At 42.4% G+C, this 20471-nt stretch overlaps 1 protein-coding gene across 4 annotated transcripts in view; it reads right to left on the bottom strand.

The window, feature by feature from the left end:
• Dcaf8 (DDB1 and CUL4 associated factor 8) overlaps positions 1-20471 on the bottom strand; it is a 48379-nt gene that overhangs the window by 8570 nt on the left and 19338 nt on the right. For 3 of the 4 annotated variants that reach the window (NM_001357204.1, NM_153555.2, XM_011238889.3), the window contains exons 4-10: positions 14843-15495; positions 13741-13881; positions 12247-12341; positions 7807-7917; positions 1456-1528; positions 912-969; positions 364-471 (exon numbers count right to left, since the gene is read on the bottom strand). In NM_001357204.1, the coding sequence (NP_001344133.1) occupies positions 364-471; positions 912-969; positions 1456-1528; positions 7807-7917; positions 12247-12341; positions 13741-13881; positions 14843-15495 (1239 nt within the window). The remainder of the gene's footprint in view (positions 1-363; positions 472-911; positions 970-1455; positions 1529-7806; positions 7918-12246; positions 12342-13740; positions 13882-14842; positions 15496-20471) is intronic. The other variant, NR_151641.1, reaches the window with a different exon arrangement.

Genomic DNA, 20471 nt, shown 5'->3' with positions numbered 1-20471 from the left:
CTTTATTCAAAAGAATCATTCCTTTCTCTCCTCTAAAGATGCACTCTTACCCACATATGTAATTCAGCACTGCAGCTTTCTGTGGCTTTTTTAAAGGACCTCTGTGCCTACTCTACAGTACTTGAAATTACAGAAAACAAACAAGTCTAGCTTCATGCTTAAAGCAACTGTGGCAACATCACTGCAGTGCTATGGTACTGAGCGCTCCTGAATCACACTGAACAAAAGAAAATCCCAGCCCAACTAGGGACGACTTCTCACTGCCCAAGGTGACACAGGCAGTCTACTTAGGAAGTTCCCACTTACACAATGGAGAAAGAAGATAATGTGGGTTGTCACCGTGACTTGGGAAGGCAGACTGACCTGTAGCATTATTTCTATGGCCTTTGTATCTCTTAATATACTGGGCCCCATCACTGTGAGAAGAGTTGAAAAGGTAAATGTCTTCATCATTGTAACTGGCCAGGAGCTCTGCCAAGAACAAGAACACAGCAATGAAGGGAAGAGCTGAAAAGTGCAGGGACCAAGAGATTTGGGGGAATGGGAGATGGTCTGGGATGCGGTTTCTAGGTACCCAGATATGGCATCCATCTTAGTTTGGAGCAGCAGGCATGTAAGGTCTACAGTGAACACATTAGCAGCCCAGGGGTAGTGACACTGAGGAGATCACACCCTTTAACGCACTACTGAATCCAAGGTGTAAGGACAAGCCTGTGACCCGCATTTCCAAGGGTCGTCTGCTATAGTCTGCTATAGTCCCACTACATGCTCACCATCTGCAGCTATTCCCAGCTGTTCCACTTGGAGCTACAGTGCAGTGGTGAGCACTGGAGGGCACACGCCTCACTGGCTCAGCAGCTCCCTAGGCAGAGGAAGCACGCCAGCCTAGGAGCTAGGCCCTGCACACGTACCTGTGCCGTCGTGGCTGTACACAAGACAGGTGATGTTTGCTTTGGACTCACTGTTCACCTGCAATAAGGAGCAGATACCGACTGATACCCCCACCCCCACCCCATTTGTTATACCACCTTTGGGAATAGGTTTTTCTAGAAAATCCCCTATATCTTTCCCCAGAGACAGAGATAAATAGAAAGAAAGAGGTGGGGTGTGGGGGAATGAGCAAGTGAGAGTGAGGTATATAACTGAGGAAACATATCCACCTTAATAGCAGAGTCTTACTGAGGCCCTGTCTTGGTTCTCTTCTGGGTGCTAGCCATTTCACCTGCATTATCTCATTAGGCCACATGATGGTGCAAATTTCCATTTTGTTGCTGAGAACATTAGACTAATAGAGGTCAACTGGCTGCCTAAGATCATACACCTTTTTAAGTGAGAAGCCAGGATTAAATCTGTCTGGTTAAAATCTCTTCACATTATGGCCAGTAAGTTTGAAAGCAGCTCAGGATAAGGCCAGGGTCAGGGAGGTCAGGAGCCATTGCCCTTCGTGAATCTTACCAAGTGGTGAGGACAGAATTTTTTCAGGACTCCGTTGTTCTCATTCTCATCAATTTTCCTCTGGTCATAAATCCTATAATGAAAGAAGCAATCACAGTGTCAAAACTTACAGCATGATCCCCTGCAGAGTTGTGAAACAAAGGCTTTTCCGTACCCAAGCCTTTGGTTTATTCTTTTTAGCAAAGGTGTCTCCTCTCCAATCCATTTTCAAACGCTACCTTATCTAGGTATTTTCCACATCCTTTGCCGTCAGGGTTTCTCAGTGCCCTGGAGCTCACCAGTTAGACTAGACTGGCTGGCAAGTAAGCCCCAGGGTCCTCCTGTGCCTCCCTCTCCAGCTCAATCTACAAGATCAGTCTCCACGTGTTTAAGTGTGTTCTGGGGATCAAACTCGGGCTCTGTGTCTGAGAGCTGGGCACTTTATGGGTTGAACTATCTATCTCTCTTTTTCTTTTTTTTTTTTTTTTTTTTTGGTTTTTCGAGACAGGGTTTCTCTGTATAGTCTTGGCTGTCCTGGAACTCACTTTGTAGACCAGGCTGGCCTCGAACTCAGAAATCCGCCTGTCTCTGCCTCCCAAGTGCTGGGATTAAAGGCGTGCGCTACCACGCCCGGCCCAATTTTTTTTTTTTTTTTTGGTTGAACTATCTATCTCTTATGCCCCATTTAGAGTTCATTCTCACTGAAACAACTAATATTATACTTTTTATATGTATGCTACTTATCTCAAAGCACATATTACTCATGGACAGAGGCCATGTTTTATATAAGGCAATAGGTTTTTAAGATTTATTTTTATTTTTGTGTGTGAGTGTTTTGCCTGCATGTGTATATATGTGCATCGCATGCACAGGTGTAGTGCTGCAAAGGTCAGAAGAGGGCACCACATCTCCTGAAACTGGAGTAAAGAGATGGTTATGAGCTGCCACGTGGGTATGACAAACTGGACCCAGGTCCTCGAGAAGAAATGTTCATAACGGCTGAGCCATTGTTCCTTCCCTCCTTCCTTTAAGTTTTTTTTGGATAGTTTTCTCTCTCACAAGCCACAAAAACTATCACCAAACCACCAAGCTCCTGAAGTTATTTGTAGTCAACTACTGTCAAAACGTTGAATAAAAAGGTCCAGAAAAACAAAAAGCCAATATACTAGTTTTAAATAACTTTCATTATAGTATTTCTCTAGCATTCTACTTTCCTATTAGTCATTGGGCTAATCAACCACTGTGCCTAACTTATAAACTTCCACAGGTTTATGTCACACACACACACACCACAGAGTACCTTTTGGGTTCAGTACTACGCAGAGGTTTCAAAGCTAACTAGGGAATACATCCACTATAAATTAGGGTAAGTTGCTGTCTTTTCTTTTGATGATACAATTCCATTACCATGCTTTAACGACTACGTCTTCTGACATCTGGAACTCAACTTTAAATCTGCGTCTCTTGCGCTGCGTCTCTTGCACTGGACTTTAGACTTGCATCTACTTAACACATACTGTCTAGGCTGTCCAAAGCAAACTCATTTTCCTTCTGAAACGAAACCCTTTCTAAATCTATCCCTTTCCCTTCAGTCTCTGTCAATGACACTATCCCTAACACAAATGGCCAAACCAGATACCAGCTTGTTCATGCACAATCTCTTTCATTAAGATGCTTATTTTTATGAATTTTGACAATTTCATGTATGTATTCAATGTGTTTTCTATCATGTTTACCTCCCACCCCTCCTTGAGCATTTTCTGTCTTCTCTAACTAATTCACTTCTTGCCAGTTCCTCTCCTTGGGTATGCTGTTTTGGTTGTATCTGCTCTTCCACTTCCCTTCATCATATTCTGTCTACACTACTATGATATTTCTTCTGATTTTTCTGCTCATGTTGCCATCAGAATTGTATCCAAAATGCAAAATGTCACGTAAGCTCCCTCCTTAAATTTCTTCACTAAATTTCTGAACGCTTTACTGGAAAACCAAACCAAACTTCTTAGAACAGCTGCCTACAGCTTCCTTTAGACCCTATACATTACACACCTAACAAGCCAAAGGCAACAACAAATCTATGCTCAAGCTATGGTGGCCCACACTTCCAATCCTAGCACTGGGGACATAAAGGCAGGAGTAAGAGTTTATAGCCAGCATCAACTACACAGAGCACAAGGCTAGCCTGTGCTACAGAAGATACTGTCTCAAATTTATAAAAGAAGGAAAGCCTCTTCCACATTTCCTGCAACACACATTGTTATCACATACTGCCATACCTCTCCCTATATTGTTCTTCTTATCTGAAATACTAATTACCCAACTGTCTTTAATACTTTCTGTATACTAACAAAAGCTACAACATAGTGAAATGTTTTCCAGTGTGTTTTAGTTTGGCTTTAGTTCAAATAATTAGTCACTTGAATAATACTGTGTAAGTTACATGTACCTTATATATTTTCCTATACCATAGATGCTAAATAAATGAATCGATATATCAATATCTAAACATTCTGCATAAAAGGAATACCCAGGAAAATGGCTATATTACTCCTAAGTTTATCAACTGTCATTTTTTTCCCTCTTAACTAAGTTTAAATCAACAGCTTTTTTTTTTTTTAGGCAGAGTTTCTCTGTGTAGCCCTGGCTGTCCTGAAACTCACTTTGTAGACCAGGCTGGCCTCCAACTCAGAAAACTGCCTGCCTCTGCCTCCCAAGTGCTGGGATTAAAGGTGTGTGCCACCACCACCTGGAAAATCAACAGCTCTTAAAAAAAAAAAAATGTAAAGCTGGGCATGGCGGTACACGACTTTAATCCCAGCACTCGGGAGGTAGAGGCAGGTGGGTTTCTGAGTTCGAGGCCAGCCTGGTCTACAAAGTGAGTTCCAGGACAGCCAGGGCTACACAGAGAAACCCTGTCTCGAAAAACAAAAAAACCAAACCAAAAAAAAAAAAAAAAAAAAAAAAAAAAAAGTAAATCAATAGAGCTCAAATGCCACTAACCTATTTAAAAAGTTCAGTAAATAGCCAGGCATGGCAGCACATACTTTTAATGTCAGAACTCAGGGGGCAAAGACAGGAAGAGCCTTCCAGTCAAGACTCCAGTGAGACCCTGTGAAAACAAAATAAACCACCACCACCACCACCACCATCCCGCCAAGTCCAGTGAGTCAGCACAGCGGTGAAAAGTACTCAGTGCTCAAGGCCCACGGGCGGGGCGGGGCGGTCTGTGCTGGATGGACTACTTCTTGTTCCTTAGTATCTAATACTCTTTGTTCTTTGTTTTATAAAGGATACTTATAGCTTTCTTTCTTTTTTTCCTCCAATCATAAAATAGGATGCCAGACTATGAGTTGGCACACTGTTCACCAGGACAGAGAAGCCTGGCGGGCCATCAGGCATCCGAGCTGAACATGATGCTGGTGAATGAATATGTGACTGATTATGACTATTATGGCTATGTTCCAGTAAAACTGTATTTTTGAAACAGGATCTTTGATTCTGCATATGTATAACCTGGATGTGGGATGAGCAAACCGATGCAGGTATCCACAGCAGTGAGGGCACTAGATCCCAGAGCTGGAATTACAGATACCCGTGAGCTACCCAACATGGGTGTGATGCTCTAAAAAGGTGGCATTTCAGGCAGTGGTGGCGCACACCTTTAATCCCAGCACTTGGGAGGCAGAGGCAGGTGGATTTCTGAGTTCGAGACCTACCTGGTCTACAGAGTGAGTTCCAGGACAGCCAGGGCTACAGAGAAACCCTGTCTCAACAAACAAACAAACAAACACCCCCCCCAAAGGGGGGAGTGGCATTTCATTCTAACCACTAGGTTGTATTGTAAAACTTTGGGGTTTTTTTTGGTATTTATTTATTTATTTAGGGGTTCAACTACAGTGGACAACTGCTCTAACCTGTGCTCCCCCAAACTCTTAAGTCAATCTATATAGTTTCATCGTTGAAGCTCACACTCGAATTGCCTCCATTTGTTAATTTCTTTTTTTTCCATTTGCAAGTTTCTTTTCTTTTTGTCTGCTTTGGCTTCAGATAAAAAAGTCTGTCTCCTTAAACCTGCCTTCAAATGCTTTTTCACAATCCTAAAATAAAATACAGCAATAGTTATGTGAAGTCTTGAGGTTAAACAAGCTATTTCTCTGTATTCCTTGCTTCTTTCTTGAAAGAAAACTGTAGAAATTCTTTTAGGCCAGTATCAAAAGCAATGGTTTATTATACCAAATGAGATATTTGGTATAAATGTTTTCAAATTTGTACCAGAAAATAAGATATTCCAACACCATTCAGTAAGCTAAAGTGTCAGAGAAGCTGAAATGAATATAACATCAGAGACGATCTGGTACCAAAAGGATTCTGCTCTGCAGAATCAGTGTGGTGCAAAATGCATATGCACTCCTGCCAAGGAGACAGTCTGCTAAGATACTAGGGGCACACAAATGGACAGGGACGAAAAACATTAACCTTAATAAAAGAAAAGATCTGAGTATTTTACTCCTTTGTGCATTGAAATGCTAAAAACTATTCTCAGCCTTCCTTTTAGCCTTGAGAAATTAGAAGCTGTGGAATAGGGCACTGGAACTTTATTAAGATCTTCGAGTAAGTCAATACAGCCAACTTATCCATTCCTCTTTAGATAGCCTGATCCCCGTGGTTATATTCTTCATGATAGAGACTTTTAAAGCAATCTATTTCTTCAAGGAAAAAAAATTCCAACTAGACGATCAGTGAATGTATGGAGCGTAACCCAGAAAGTTCTGACAACAGCCTTTTTGATCAATGGCATCGTATAAAAAAGAGTAAGGGGCTAAAGAATTGTGCTGGTGCTAAGAGCTCCTAGGACTCACATGGTAGCTCCCAAGCACCCACCGCTCCCTTTCCAGGAGATTCACCGCTCTCTTCTAGCCTCTGTGAGTGCCAGGCACACACCTCATGTACACATATACATGCTGGCAAAAGACTCATACAATATAAACACATAAAATATTGCTATATAAAGACTACTAAATAAAAGAAACAAATTGTGCAGAACTCTTGAACAAGGTAAACCATATGTTTTCTGAAAACTTATCTCATGATTCTAATGCAAGTAATTTCACAATAGTTAAAAAAAAAAAAAAAACACAAGTGTTTTCATTACACAGGAAGAACTTCCACTACCAGCACAACAGAAAAAGCAAACATTTTTCTAATCATGCCATTCCTCCTTTTTCAAACTGACAATCCCAAAGAAATGTAGTTGCAATACAGCAGCTGGCGAGCTAGGGAATGCAGAATGCAGGTCAGAAGGAAAACAACTGGTGCAGTGGGGGCTGAAAGGATGTCGTCTCTTTTCCCTGAGGATGTCTCAATAGCCAGGGTTAAAAACAGATGTTCACAGTAACAAAGATATTACTACAGACAGAGCAGTGGTTCCAAACAACAGAAACAAATTTCCTCAGTTATAGAGCGTTCCCAAGGCAAAGTCCTTCTAAATCCAACACTGTTCGAACTTGCTAGTAAGGAGCTGTCAAGATGATTAACTGGGTAAACACATTTGCTGCTAATGAGTTTGATTCCTGTAACAAGTGTTAAGGTCAGAGCTGACTCCAGAGTTGTCTCCTGACTTCCACATGCACATGCTAACATACCCTCATCTACTGTATCAGACCCACAGATTAATACAAAATTTAATTTAAAAATTATCTGAAAAGATTGCTAGTACAAATGTTAATTTATATAGGAAAATAGTGGAAGGCACATATGGGTTTATGTCTTAGCCACTATTTGGGACAATTTTATCATTCTTTGAAATGTGATAATTACTTTAAAACATGATAATCCCAGGACTCGATGATAATAACCAGGCAGTGGTGGTGCATGTTTTTAATCCCAGCACTTGCAAGACAGTGGCAGGCAGATTTCTGAGTTCGAGGCCAGCCTGGTCTACAGAGTGAGTTCCAGGACAGCCAGGACTACACAGAGAAACCCTGTCTTGAAAAAAACCAAAAACCAAAAAACAAAAAACAAAAAAAAGAAAGATAACAGACAATAGCCTCAATGCTCTTTTCTGGCTTCCTCAAACACCACTCATGAACATGGCACCCAGTTACACATACGCAAACAAAACATTCATGCACATAAATTAATAAGATTAATTTTTGAAAATGATAATCTGTATACCATAAAACTCCTCAAATCGTTGTAATAGGGAACAGACTGTCTCAGAAGGTGCTTAAGCATTCCCAAAAGGGTAAAAAGTTCAACATGGTAGTTAACGAATTCCTACAGTTTTCTAACTTAGCACTGGGGAGCATCGGGCAATATACAATGTATCCTAAGTCTCAACCTCTCAAACATACAAAAGACTGTTGAACTCACCTTACATACTGATCTCTTCCACCCACTGCAAACTGGTGGGTATTGGCAGGGTTCACATAGATTGTATACAGCCCCACTTTCTTCTCCTTCTCTTTTGTCACCACTAGTTTCCTTTCAAAAGTAGAAAAAGCATATAGTTATTATATCCTCCAAAAGACCCAGATGGAGCTCAGCATGGCAGCTCAGATGTGGAATCACAACACTTAAGAGATTCACTACCTGAAATCAGGGCCAGCATGGGCTATAGTGACTTCAAGGCCAGCCTGAGCTACAGAGAAATGTCTCAAAAACAAAAACAAAACAAACACCACTACCACCAAAAAAAACAAAACAAAACAAAACAAAAAAAAACCTTCAAAGATCCAAGATGGTCATGAAAAGTGGAAAACAAAAAAATCAACAGAGACAGTAGGAAATCAAATTCTAATCTTTACCGCCCCCCCCACTCCCAAAAAGAGGTGTTTTTGTTTTTGTTCTATTCTGAACTACAAAACAAGAAAATGCACTATGCTATTCTGAGGACTGGGAGAAAACATGAAGAGACGTTCTAGTGCTGTTTGAAGAGCATAGGCTGGTAAGTAATTGAGCCAGAGTCATAAAGACATCCTGCATGCTTTCTTCCATGCAGGGAATGGGGAAGGGAAGTACAGCAGGAAAGAGAAGAGGCTGCCACAGTGGCATGTCTGTAATCCTAGCACTTACTCTCACCCGAAGCATAGCCATGACTTCGGTCCTAGCGCCACTTCCTGCACAGGTGGCACATGGCTGTGATCCAGGACTCAGAATACAGGCAGGAAGAGCTGGAGCTGAAGTCGTCTTCCGCTATCTAAACAACTAATGACCAGCCAAGGTTACATGAGACTTGTCTTTTTAAAAACAGAGAAGAAATCGAGGGCTGGAGAGATGGCTCAGGGGTTAAGAGCACTGACTACTCTTTCAGAGGCCCTGAGTTCAATTCCCAGCAACCACACGGTGGCTCAACCATCTGTAATGGGATCAAATGCCATCTTCTGATGCGTCTAAAGACAGCTACAGCATACTCACATATATAAAAATACATAAAATCTTAACAAACAAAAGGAAGCCGGGCAGTGGTGGCGAAGGCCTTTAATCCCAGCACTTGGGAGGCAGAGGCAGGGGGATTTCTGAGTTCAAGGCCAGCCTGGTCTACAGAGTGAGTTCCAGGATAGCCAGGGCTACACAGAGAAACCATGTCTCAAAACAAACAAACAAACAAACAAACAAACGAACAAACAAACAAACGAAGAAAGATGAGGAAGACTGTAAAGAAAAGGATGATGTATTAGGGGACAAGAGAAGAATCTAGAGGTGACAATGAACAAACCACGCTATATCCAATAAAAATCCATCATTTTGTATAATGTGTGAAAGCTGGAGGGCTCAGGGGTCAACAGCACTGGCTCTGCCAGAGGACCTGAGCTGGATTACCAGCAACAACAGTGGCTCACCATACTGTCTGTAACTCGAGTTCTGGGGAATCTAATGTCCTTTCTGGCCTCCCTGGGCACTATACAGATGTGGTGCACAGACAGAAATGCAGGCAAATATCCATACACATAATAAAGTAAAATTTAAAAATGTTCATGGGAGTGAGTGTTCTATGCCTTAGTAAACCAAGCACCTAGAGATGCAGGGAGTGAGTGTACTGTGCCTTAGTGCTGAAAGAAGACTTACAGCCATAGTGAGCTTGGAAAGCTCACTATATAGTCTAGTAGAGCGGAGGCTATCTTCCAATTTTTAGGGAAAAAAAAAGTAAAGGAAGTTAATGAAAGCCTGGCTTTGGGGTTAATGAGATGGAAGTGTCTGTCTTTCTAAAATAAGCACCCGAGTTAGAGCCACAGCTGCCACATAAAAGGCTTGACATGGAGATGTGCACCTCTAACCCTACTGCTGTGGAGGCAGGCAGAGGATGATCCCAAAAGCCTGCTGGCCAGTTAGTCTTGCCAATTTGGTGAGTTCCAAATTCAGTGAGGCCATCTCAAAAACCTAAGATGGCAAGCTGGCAAAGAGCTCTGTGGTGAGTGGGCGCACTGCCATGCTCACCAACCCGAGTTCAAGCCAAGAAAGGAGAGCAGAGTCTCTCACTGTCCTGAGTTCACGTGCACACCGCAGCACAGATGTTCTTCACATAGACAAGCAAACAAAGATAATTGGTCTTAAAAAACGGTTGCAGAACGATGACTCAGTTGGTAAAGGCAAGCCTGACGCCCTGAGTTTGATCCTTGGGAGTCACAAGGTAGAAGAAAAGAACCAACTCCCTCAAACTATGCACACACGCAAATACATATAATTTAAAAATGAAAATGACATATGCACATTGGAAATGAGCTACTGCTTTCTAGAACACAATTCTAAAGAAAATGGCATCCTTTTCTCCTTATGTGAGGCAAACTAGGAGAGGACGGATTAATCAGGATGGCTATGTGGGGACGGAGAGCGCGTCACCATGACTGGCTGTGACCCAGAAGGATGGGCTTCTGACGAGCTTCACGGCCTAAGAGACCTAGGCAACCCCAAAACCTTGGTGATGAGAATTTAGATAACCAGCCAGAATTTAGCCCACAGTAAGAGTAATTTTATAGAACTTCTCCTAGATCTAAGTGTCAGTTTGTCATATATGATATCATGAAGATTAATAAGCTTACAGGAAAGACATCAAGAAACGATAAAGGGTCTGACTTCAACTTTTGTCTTTTAAGCTTTTATTCATTTTGGAATAATGAAAATGGAAACAAGAAAAAGACAAGCACCATAACAAACTTCTCTACATGGTCACTGTCACTCCAGCCTACAACTGTTCTGGACATGAGATTCTGCTCTTAATTAATATATATATATATATATATATATATATATATAGCTTTCCATTAAAAGAATATAGATGGCAGGCGTGGTGATGCTCATCTTTAATCCTAGCACATGGGAGGCAAATGTAGGATCATCAGGAATTCAAGTCATCCTTGACTAAACCGTGAGAAAGCCTGGGCTACATGAGACCTTATCTTAAAAATGGAGATCACTGAAAAGCAGTCATTAGGAGGAAAAAGTCTCTCTCTCTCTCTCTCTCTCTCTCTCTCTCTCTCTCTCTCACACACACACACACACACACACACACCCATATTCAAAAGTGACTGGAAAGGTATTCAAAGTTACTAACAATGGCTATTAATAGCTAAAAAACTAGGGACAGATATATAGGGAACATTTTTGTTTTGTCCATGTGTTTTCATTATTTGAGTTTCTTGAGCTCTAGCTGTTGTCAAACCAACACAAATGAAAACAGACAATGTATATAGTTATAGGACTTCTAGAAAGAGAGGGAGCTATAGCCAAAGATGCTGAAATTCAGATTACATGAGGTAACTTAACCAGTAATAGCTGGGTTGAGACTTGACAGAGACACGCCTGGATCCACACAAGATTTCTGCTCTTCAGAGAGATGGCTCAGTGGGTAAAGGCACTTGCTGTATAAGCCTGGTGACCAGAGTTCAAGCCCCAGAACCCACAGAAAGGTGGAAAGAGGAAGCCAACTCTACAAAGCTCTGACCTCCATATGCACACATGCACAAATAGTAAATAAAAAAGGTGCTTTTTTTCTTCTATGGCATTACACAGTGAAAATGGGGCTTCCATGTACAAAAGATTTATAGTATTAAAAAACACCTACTGCAGTATCAATTTTATTTTTAAGATTTATCTTTAATTTTCTGTATGCGATTTAACTGATATATGTATGTGTATGGGTATATATATATATATATATATACACACACACACATACACACACACACACATTTATTAAATGTGGCTTATTTAATATATAGGACCGTATCTCTAAGCTAGATTGTAGAGAACTGTGCTTCTTCGAATAAGCTGAATGGTAGGTAACTAAGCGAATGAAGAACACAAGATCATCAAATCATTAAAGTCTACCTATAAAAATTGAGGTTTCTCTGAGAAATAAAGGTACATTAACATTTCACTGCCCCGTAACCGACACGGGAAACAAGGACTCTCCAAAACTTTAAGCTATCTCTATCTCTTCTAATACTTGAATGACCCTAGCGTTTGATATTACCATGTGTGTTTCCAAGTCAATGAATATAGTTCTGTAAAGAAAGCTTGACTATGCGCTAGAAAGATGGCACAGGGGTTAAGAGCACATACTCTTCTTGCAGAGAACTCTTCTTGCTGAGTTTGGTTCTCAGCATTCATGCTGGGTGGCTGGCTCTTAATCACCTGCAACTCTAGCTTCTAGCCTCTGTGAACACCTACACTCATGTGTACATATCCCCATACAGACACTCATATACACAAAATTTAATATAAATTAAGTCATCATTTTTAGGCCTTTTGGCTAAGATTAAATATATAAATAAAACAAACCTTAAACAAAGTAGGTGCTATGGTTAAACTTACGAAGCTGGCCGGTCTTGTCTCAGGTCAATGGTGAAGACGACGGCATCTTCACCAGCTGACAGGAACGTGCAGGGGGAGTCTGGTTCTAGGGCTAACTGAAGGAGAGAAAGGGAAAGGATGTGGCTTCTAAAACTTAAGACAGAATCTAGTTCATTCACTTACTTCTAAGAAGGGAAGCAATTAAAATGCCTTTGTAGGCTGGGCAAGGTAGGCAACATACCTTTAATCTCAGCTTGGAAGCTGAGGCAGGAGGATCTTTCTAAATTCAAGAGCAGCCTAATCCACACAGTGAGACTGTACCTCAGGAAACAGTCTGAGCAAGTGAAATGTCCAACTTCTCTACTTTGTTACAAAATCATAAGAAAAGTAATTTAAGCTTCACTCACTCTTACTATGTGAATTGAGAGCTCATTTATTCTATACAGGTCAAAGGACAGGTAATTTGCTATTTTAACCAAGAACCAAAGAAATCTGTCCCAAAGACAGCAAAGGAAAAACATCAACGATTGAGAAGTCACTCTAAACTGGGCAGTGGTGATACACACCTTCAATCCCAGCACTCTAGAGGCAGGCGGATCTCTTTAAATTCAAGGCCAGCCTGGTCTTCAAAGTGAGTTCCAGGCCAGCCAAGGACTATAGAAACCCTATCTTTAGAAAATAAAGAGTTCACTCTAGAATAAAATCCATGTCTTGAGGAGTGCAGACAAATAATATAGAAGTTTCTCTCTTTTTCAGTCCCTATATCTTAACTCTAAAAATGTGTTGCCTAGTAGGTTGGAACTAGACTTAAAAATCAAAGAAGTTAGGGAGAAAAAAAAAATCAAAGAAATGGGTATTTTTTATGTTTTTTAAGCCTTCCTTTGCATGCATGGAAACGATAGTGTCTACCCTGACATGGACAGCTCTTAGAGCTTCACTGGCTGCTTTCCTGACTACCCATTCTACAGTCACAGCTCTAAATAAAGCTTCTAATAACTTTACTATTTTTAGACTCCTAGTTGAGGGCAGGAACATCGGGAGTTTCCCCGTGCGAGGGTCTAACCAGCAGCGCCTTGGAACCAAAATGACCTAAGAACAATCAGAGTGAATCTCAGGGGTTTAAAAAAGACAGGATCTCAAAGATCTCTGAACTAACCATGACTCTAGCTTGAGGCAAGGTATGTTTATTTTTATCCTGGGGTTTAAGGCAGTCTAGAAATCCTGCCTCAACTTTGCAAGTACTAGGATTACAGGTGTAAGCCGGCACACCCAGCCAGGGGCTAGGGATAATCAACCATGTGTTGTATGCACAGGCGCTGAGGGTCTCTCTGGAACATTAGGGCAGCTGTATTCTCTGCAGTGCTTTTACTCCCAGTGTTCTTAATAACCGAGGGCTGCCTTAAGGGAGGCAGGTGAGCACAACCAAGGGGACATGACAGGACGGGAAGCAAGGGAAAGCAGCAGCCGAGAGCCAGAGGACCTGGGCCCAGTGTCCTGGAAACAAAGCCTCCTTACCTTGTGAGATGCCCCCTTGTGCTGGGCCACACGCTTGGTGTTCTTGCAGCACTGTGTAGCAGACAGCTCTGCGACTCGGACCTGTCCATCCCGGGCACACATAGCCAGGGTGGAGTCACCACTGTTAGGAAGGAACTTGGCCTGGAATATTAGGAATGAAAGAGGGAAACACAAAAGAAATTAGAGGTGAGTGTAAGAGAAACTGTGTGACCACCCTGTGTCACCTTCTTCCTGTGGATGTGCCTTTTCTGCTCTGTGCACAGATTCTTAAGCCCAAATTCTCCCACACATAGAAGGGAGAGAAAGGAAATCACTGTGACATAAAAGTGCATTCCAGACAGCTCTGGAAGGATGAGCGCTACACTATTCAACACTATGGTAAGCTACAACTACGCCTTACAGGGGGGAAAGCAAGAAATAAACAAGGACAACTGTTATCATCAGACAAATCTAAACCTTTCACAAAGGAGAGAACCCTGGAAAGGATGTTGAAAAAAGAAAAAAGATCATTCTTATGGATGAGTGCCTATGGACTATGGGACCAAGGAGTCGTAACTCCATAGGATAATCATTATTAGCCAAATCCTAACAAATGTAATTACATGCCAGGAATGTATCCATGGGCTTAGCTTCCTTTGTTTTCTTTTTCTTTTACAGTTCTGGGAAAGAACCCAAGAATCTCAGCATGTGCTGCACCACCGAGCTATCCTCCCAGTCCATGCACATGCTGACATGTTGTGCTACAAGCCCTAGTTGACAGGAGCACAAATCACATAACTGTGCAAACTCACAGGGCCAGGCTCTGAGGACTGAGCAGCCGCTTCCGAAACTTCTGCTCCCTCCTACTGTCTTATACTGACACACCTGCATGAGTGCCAAGCATCTCGTCCAGATTCAGCTTAATAAAGTCCTTCTGTGCAAGGAAACAAAAGGCTGCCATGGTCTGTCTCTCAGTATGTTACTATGGAGTCAAAGCTGGAGCAAACCCCGATACCTCATTCCAATCACAACTTGCTACTATCTTCTGTCTAGACAGCAACTCAATTTTTTACCTCATGTTTGACTTTCTCAGTTGCTATTATATTATGTCTCTATGCCTTACCTGGAAGACATTACTTTTGTGGCCACTCTCAAAGTCCAGTACTGGCTGCCGCCGCACCCAATCCCACACCACCACCTTCAGGTCATCACTGCCACTGGCCAGCCAGGTACCACGCTGGTTAAAGTGCAAGGTATTGACACAACCAGTATGGCCCTCAAGCCCGTGCTGCAAACGGAAACGCTGTACAAAGACTCTAGCTCCACAAGCCTCGTACACAAAGCGGGCACTGGAACCCAGTTCCCGCTCCCGAAGCGCAGGAAGGGCTTGCCAGCGAGGTCGGGGTAAGGCTGTTGTCTCTGAAGATACCCAGTCTTCCAGGGCTCGCTCATCATCTGATGAATCCTGGTCACGGCTGGCCCGTTTGCGCTGTCCACGGTGCCGAGGTTGTTCCTCGTCCTCTTCGTCTGAGTGGCCATGACCTCGGCTTTCATCATTGATGGAATAATGGCCCGTGTCCTCCATGCTGTCAGAGTCCTTTTCTTCCCCTGAGCTCTCTGTGTCTGTGCCACGACTTTCCGTGCTGGTGCGGTTGGGGCCACCGTCATCCCCAGTCAAGCTGAGACTCAGGTCTGATGCCTCTACTTCAATCCCTGAGGATGTTTCCCTCCCCTCTTCAGCTCCAGACATCTCCTCTGGGCTGCTGGACAGACTTCCTGAACATTAGGACAGATGCAGAAAAAAGAAGGAAAATAATTAGGACAGTGGTCAGAAAGACTTTTCACCTTGTGGTCTAAAAAAGCTACACTTAAGACCAAGAAACAAATTCTAGAAAATGTGTTTACTTTCCAAATGCTTATAAAGAGTGATTTCTAGCCAGGCATGCTGATCCATGCCTATAACCCAAGTACTTGGCTGACAAGAGGCAGGAGGATGTAAGAGTTCAAAGTCATCTTCAGCAAGTTCAAGGTCAGCCTGGAAAAAAAAGGAGACTGGGGGAACTTCTAAGTGGAAATCTTGGTTTCTTTGTTTTAGATAAAAGATCAAAGCTACACAGGCACTAGGCATGGAGGTACACACTGGTAATTCCCATACTCAGAAGGCAGAGACAGGAAGGTTACCCCAAGTTCAAGGCCAGTCACGTCTATACACACACACACACACACACACACACACACACACACACACACACACACACACACACACAAACACCCAAGTCTCACAAAAACCAAAACTAAAACAGATGCTAAGCACCGGAATACTATCTGAAAAGTGTGCCTGTGAGGTAACTTCTCAGATACCTGAGAAGAAAACATCATGTACACTCTCTCTTATATAGAACCTAGCTTCAAAATTTTAGGTCTAGGAGTTTAGCTTGGATCTGTAGAGATCAGGAAGCTAGAAAGGGTTTCTAAGGTGGGAAAGGCAGAGTCCCTAAGAGGAACAGGAGCAGAAACGTGCTATGAGAGCAGAGTGACAGTACTGAGCCTTAAAGAGTTAAGGAAGGATGGAACCTGGGCAGGGAAGATGAGGGAGGGGCAGGAGTAGAAGGTGTGTTAACTAACACTAAGAATATATGAGGAACCTTATAGAAACTATTTTAGCTAGTTAAAATGAAATGTTTTCACTGGAGATGCCCTGCTTGAGTAAGGATTTAAAAAGCTTCTTGTGAACACAGGTTATTGATGAAATACCTCAGCGCCGATCACGGTAGAACCTTAGAAGGTTACAGGCAAGGAATGATGACCCAAAATAACACTGGCTACTGCTGTTGGCTGTCCACCAAGACTAGATGGTAAAAGTCTACTGCTAAAGAAACCCATACAGCTTCTTTATAGGACAGAAGAATCAGGCTGCAACTAGCCTGGCCATCCTCTCCCTGCTGGATGGCTGGCTTCACAGTTCCAAGGAGGAGTGGGTGCTTGGTGAGAAAAAAAACCAATGGGCCAAAGACGCCTCAGTGGCTAAGAGCACTGACTGCCCTTCCAGAGAACCTGAGTTTGATTCCCAGCATCTACACACACACTTGTATCTCAGTCCCAGAGGATCTAGCACCCTTTTCTTGCCTTTTCAGACACTGCATGCACATGGTACACAGGCATACATGCAGGCAAAACACCCATATACATACAATAAATCCCCCTTCCCTAAATTTTAAAAATATACCAATGGATTTCTATGAGTTTGAGGCCAGCCTGGTCTACATATAGTAAACTCCAAGCCAGGCAAAGACACATAGTGAGACCTTGTCTCAAAGGAAAGGAAAGGAAAGGAAAGGGGAGGAGAGGTGAGGGGAGGGGGAGGAGGGGAGGAAGGGAGGGCTGGCGAGATGGCTCAGCACTTAAGAGCACTGAGTGCTCTTCCGAAGGTCCTAAGTTCAAATCCCAGCAACCACATGGTGGCTCACAACCATCCGTAATGAGATCTGATGCCCTCTTCTGGTGACAGCTACAGTGTAGTTACATATAATAAGTAAATAAGTCTTAAAAAAAAAAAAAAAAAAGAAAGAAAAGAAAAAGAAAAAGAAAAGAGAAAAGGACAAGACCAGACCACTACTGCTTTCATGCAACACTGGAACATAGACACTATAACACTGACCACAGGCCCACTGGTGCAATAGCGGCACAACTGTCACAGGGGTAACCCGACTTCTTCCTGAGGCTGCTCAGAAGGGAATTCTTCCTAGGAGGGAATTAGACCTAATAAGCCTAGTCCTGGCTCCAGAGAGCCATAGGCCCTGGGAGAAACCTACTATTGTTGTTTCACTGAAAAGTAACATGTCAAACTGTTTTCTAAATATCTATCTTTATATTCACAGATATGTGTTCCATTCTATTTCAGTGAGCAATGGTTAACAGACTTATAATTGGTCAAGGCACCAAGAATAAATGACTATCCAGTGCTTAATCATAAATAGATCATTTATATAAACTCCCTACCAAGGTTCAGAGAGTATGACAACAGAGCTGAAGAATGAGGAGGACTGTTGTCGACCACTGCACTCATGAACTCACAGCAGCTGTGGTGACACAAGGTCAAGCCAGTCAGGATTCCAGTACAAGTGGGGGAGTGCTTATGAGGCCCTATACTCAACAACTGTTAGCAGATGATGGCTGCTGGGGAAAGGGAGTCCCCGTTCTTCAGGGGTACGGCAACTCCTAGACTGTCCCCGCTCCTGTGGATGGTCCCACACCCATGTGACTGCTAGAAGCACAAACTAAATCTAGCGGATTACTTAAAAAAAAAAAAAAGACAATATGAAGCTTGGAGGAAGACATGTAAGAGGGGTCAGAGGAAATGGGGAAATAGGGGTGGATATGATCAAGATATATTTTATGCATGCATGAAATTATGAAAAGAATAAATTTCTACAATATTTTAAAAAGTGTCTGATGCAACTCCCTTAGATTCTGCCCTGTTTGAGACAGGGTGTCCAATATACCCCTGGCTAGCCTGGAACTCCTTATGTAGACCAGGCTGAGCTCCCTCCATTTGTGGCACTCTATCTTTTTCATTTCCTGAGTGCTGGGATCACAGGTATACACCAAGCACCACACCTGGCTTTAGGCTATGTTCTGTTTGATCAATGTAGGGATAATCTCTTGTCCAATGTGTAAAGGCATGGGCTGTCAACAAAGGCATGAGAGAATAGATAGGACATCCTCCCGGAGAGGAACTCTGGGAAAAAGAGAGGCACAGGAGAATCGCCACCAAGCCCAGCCACATGGCAGACCTTAAGTTTAGTATAAATGGGTTAATATAAGAGCTAACTGGAAAGCAAGTCTGGGTTAAGGCTGTAAGAACTGTAAATAAATCTAAGCCTCTGTATCATTATTCAGAGCTAGGACTGAACAGTTACAGAAAAATCACAGAAAAACAAATTCTCAGCAAGGACTGCCACGCCATCCTTTTGTTTGAAAGATAGTAAGTGAATTACAAGAGAGCATACTGGTCTCTACCACTTGCCCTTTTTTTTTAATTACCATGGCATTTTTTATTGGGTGTACCTGTGCCACAGTGAACATGTGGCCATAAAAGAACTTGAATGAGTTCTGTCTTCTACCATGCGGGTTTCCAGGATCAATCTCAGTCATCAACCAGGTAGCAAACAACCTTCCTCACTGAGCTGCGTTACTGCCAGTCTATTGGTTCTTAACACGCAGGGAAAGACGACTTGAAGGAGTTTAAGCTGGTCATTATGATCACTTACACAGGTTCTCAGCCCCCTTCTAGCAAGTACATATTTTAACTTCAATTTGCTTATTTTAGATAGGGTCTCATTACATGGCCCACACTAGCCTCAAACTCACAAAAATTCTCCTGTTCTAGCTTCTCAACTGTTAGGATTACAAGCACGAATCACTAAACGTAGTTTACTAAAAATAATCTTTTTCTTTTCTTCCATGATGTCAGGGATAAAACCTAATGCCTTGTACTTGCCTGGAAGAGCTCTACACTGAAACTACATGCCCAACCCTAATTTAAAATCTTCAGACAATTTAGACACATATTTTCAGTCTCTATTGAACAATCAAACGGCCCTATTGAGAAACACACATGAAGCTGATAAAAAGCAGGGCTACTCTAAGTGCTTCATAAGAAGCTCAATAGTCTGGGACTGCTACCTTGGCAGTTACATAACTGGGTGACTGTCAATACTTACAATTAAATGCTGCACTGTCATCTAGCAAAAAAATCATGCAATGAGCACTTGAGCAATGCTTATACCTGTTAACACGCACAATTCCCAATCTATGGTCAAGGTTTTGGAAAAAGGAAGGGAAGAAAGGGTTTTAAACCACTACTGCTTACTGTTGTTTCCTTGGCTCAGTTGAGTACAAATTTGACCTGCTACAAGGAAACTCACTAGAGGAAGGCAAAGCAACGTGTCACTCTGGTGTAAGCTACTTGGGTCCAGGTCTAATGTTTAATGACCCAAAGCTAGAGTGCCTCAGACCGTCTTGTTGTCTGGTTTCAGCAGTCATCCGTGAAGTCCGCTGAAGAAATAAAATGTCTTTTCAATGAACTCTGAGGCAAAGTTCAATACAGAAAGCAGATAGAAGTGTTTTGTTTGAAGTAATAAGAGAAGGCTGAACAACACAAAAGACCCACCAAGAGCATAATAGTTTAAAAACTGGGCTAGAATGTAGAAGAAAAGTACGGGCGTGGGGAAGACCCACAGAAATCTGAACTTAAGAAGCAGATATGCTGAGAAAGTATAATAGATGTGTTTAAGTGCAATGGGGCCTAAGTTTCGGGGTAGTTAAGAGGGGATAAAAACACCACATGAGGGTACAGCTTAATGGTAGAGCCCCTTTACTGTACACACGGTTCCAGGTTCCACGCCCTGGCACACGGCATGTCACAGAGCCCTAGATGCAAGCTAAAGTAAAACCTCCAAACTCCTGGAACTGACTGTCAAAATTATGATCAAAATTATGTCCAGCAAGATGGCCCAGCAGGTAAAGGCACTTGTCACTAAGCCTGACAACACAAATTTTGAGCTTCCAGACCCACAGGATAAAAGACAGAGCCTGATTCTACTAAAGTACCACAGTAGCATGACACTGAATATGTAAGTGTAATATAGAATTGAAAAACCTGTGACTAACAAGTACAGACTTTAATATAAGGGACAGAGTGTACCACCAACTTGAAAGGGGGCCCAGGAGTCACTGACCAAGATCTAGCT

This window comes from Mus musculus, chromosome 1, assembly GCF_000001635.26.
Source record: "Mus musculus strain C57BL/6J chromosome 1, GRCm38.p6 C57BL/6J".
NCBI classification, from domain to species: Eukaryota; Metazoa; Chordata; class Mammalia; order Rodentia; family Muridae; genus Mus; species Mus musculus.
Note: the sequence above shows the minus strand (reverse complement) of the source record. Positions and strands in the feature narration are given on the sequence as shown.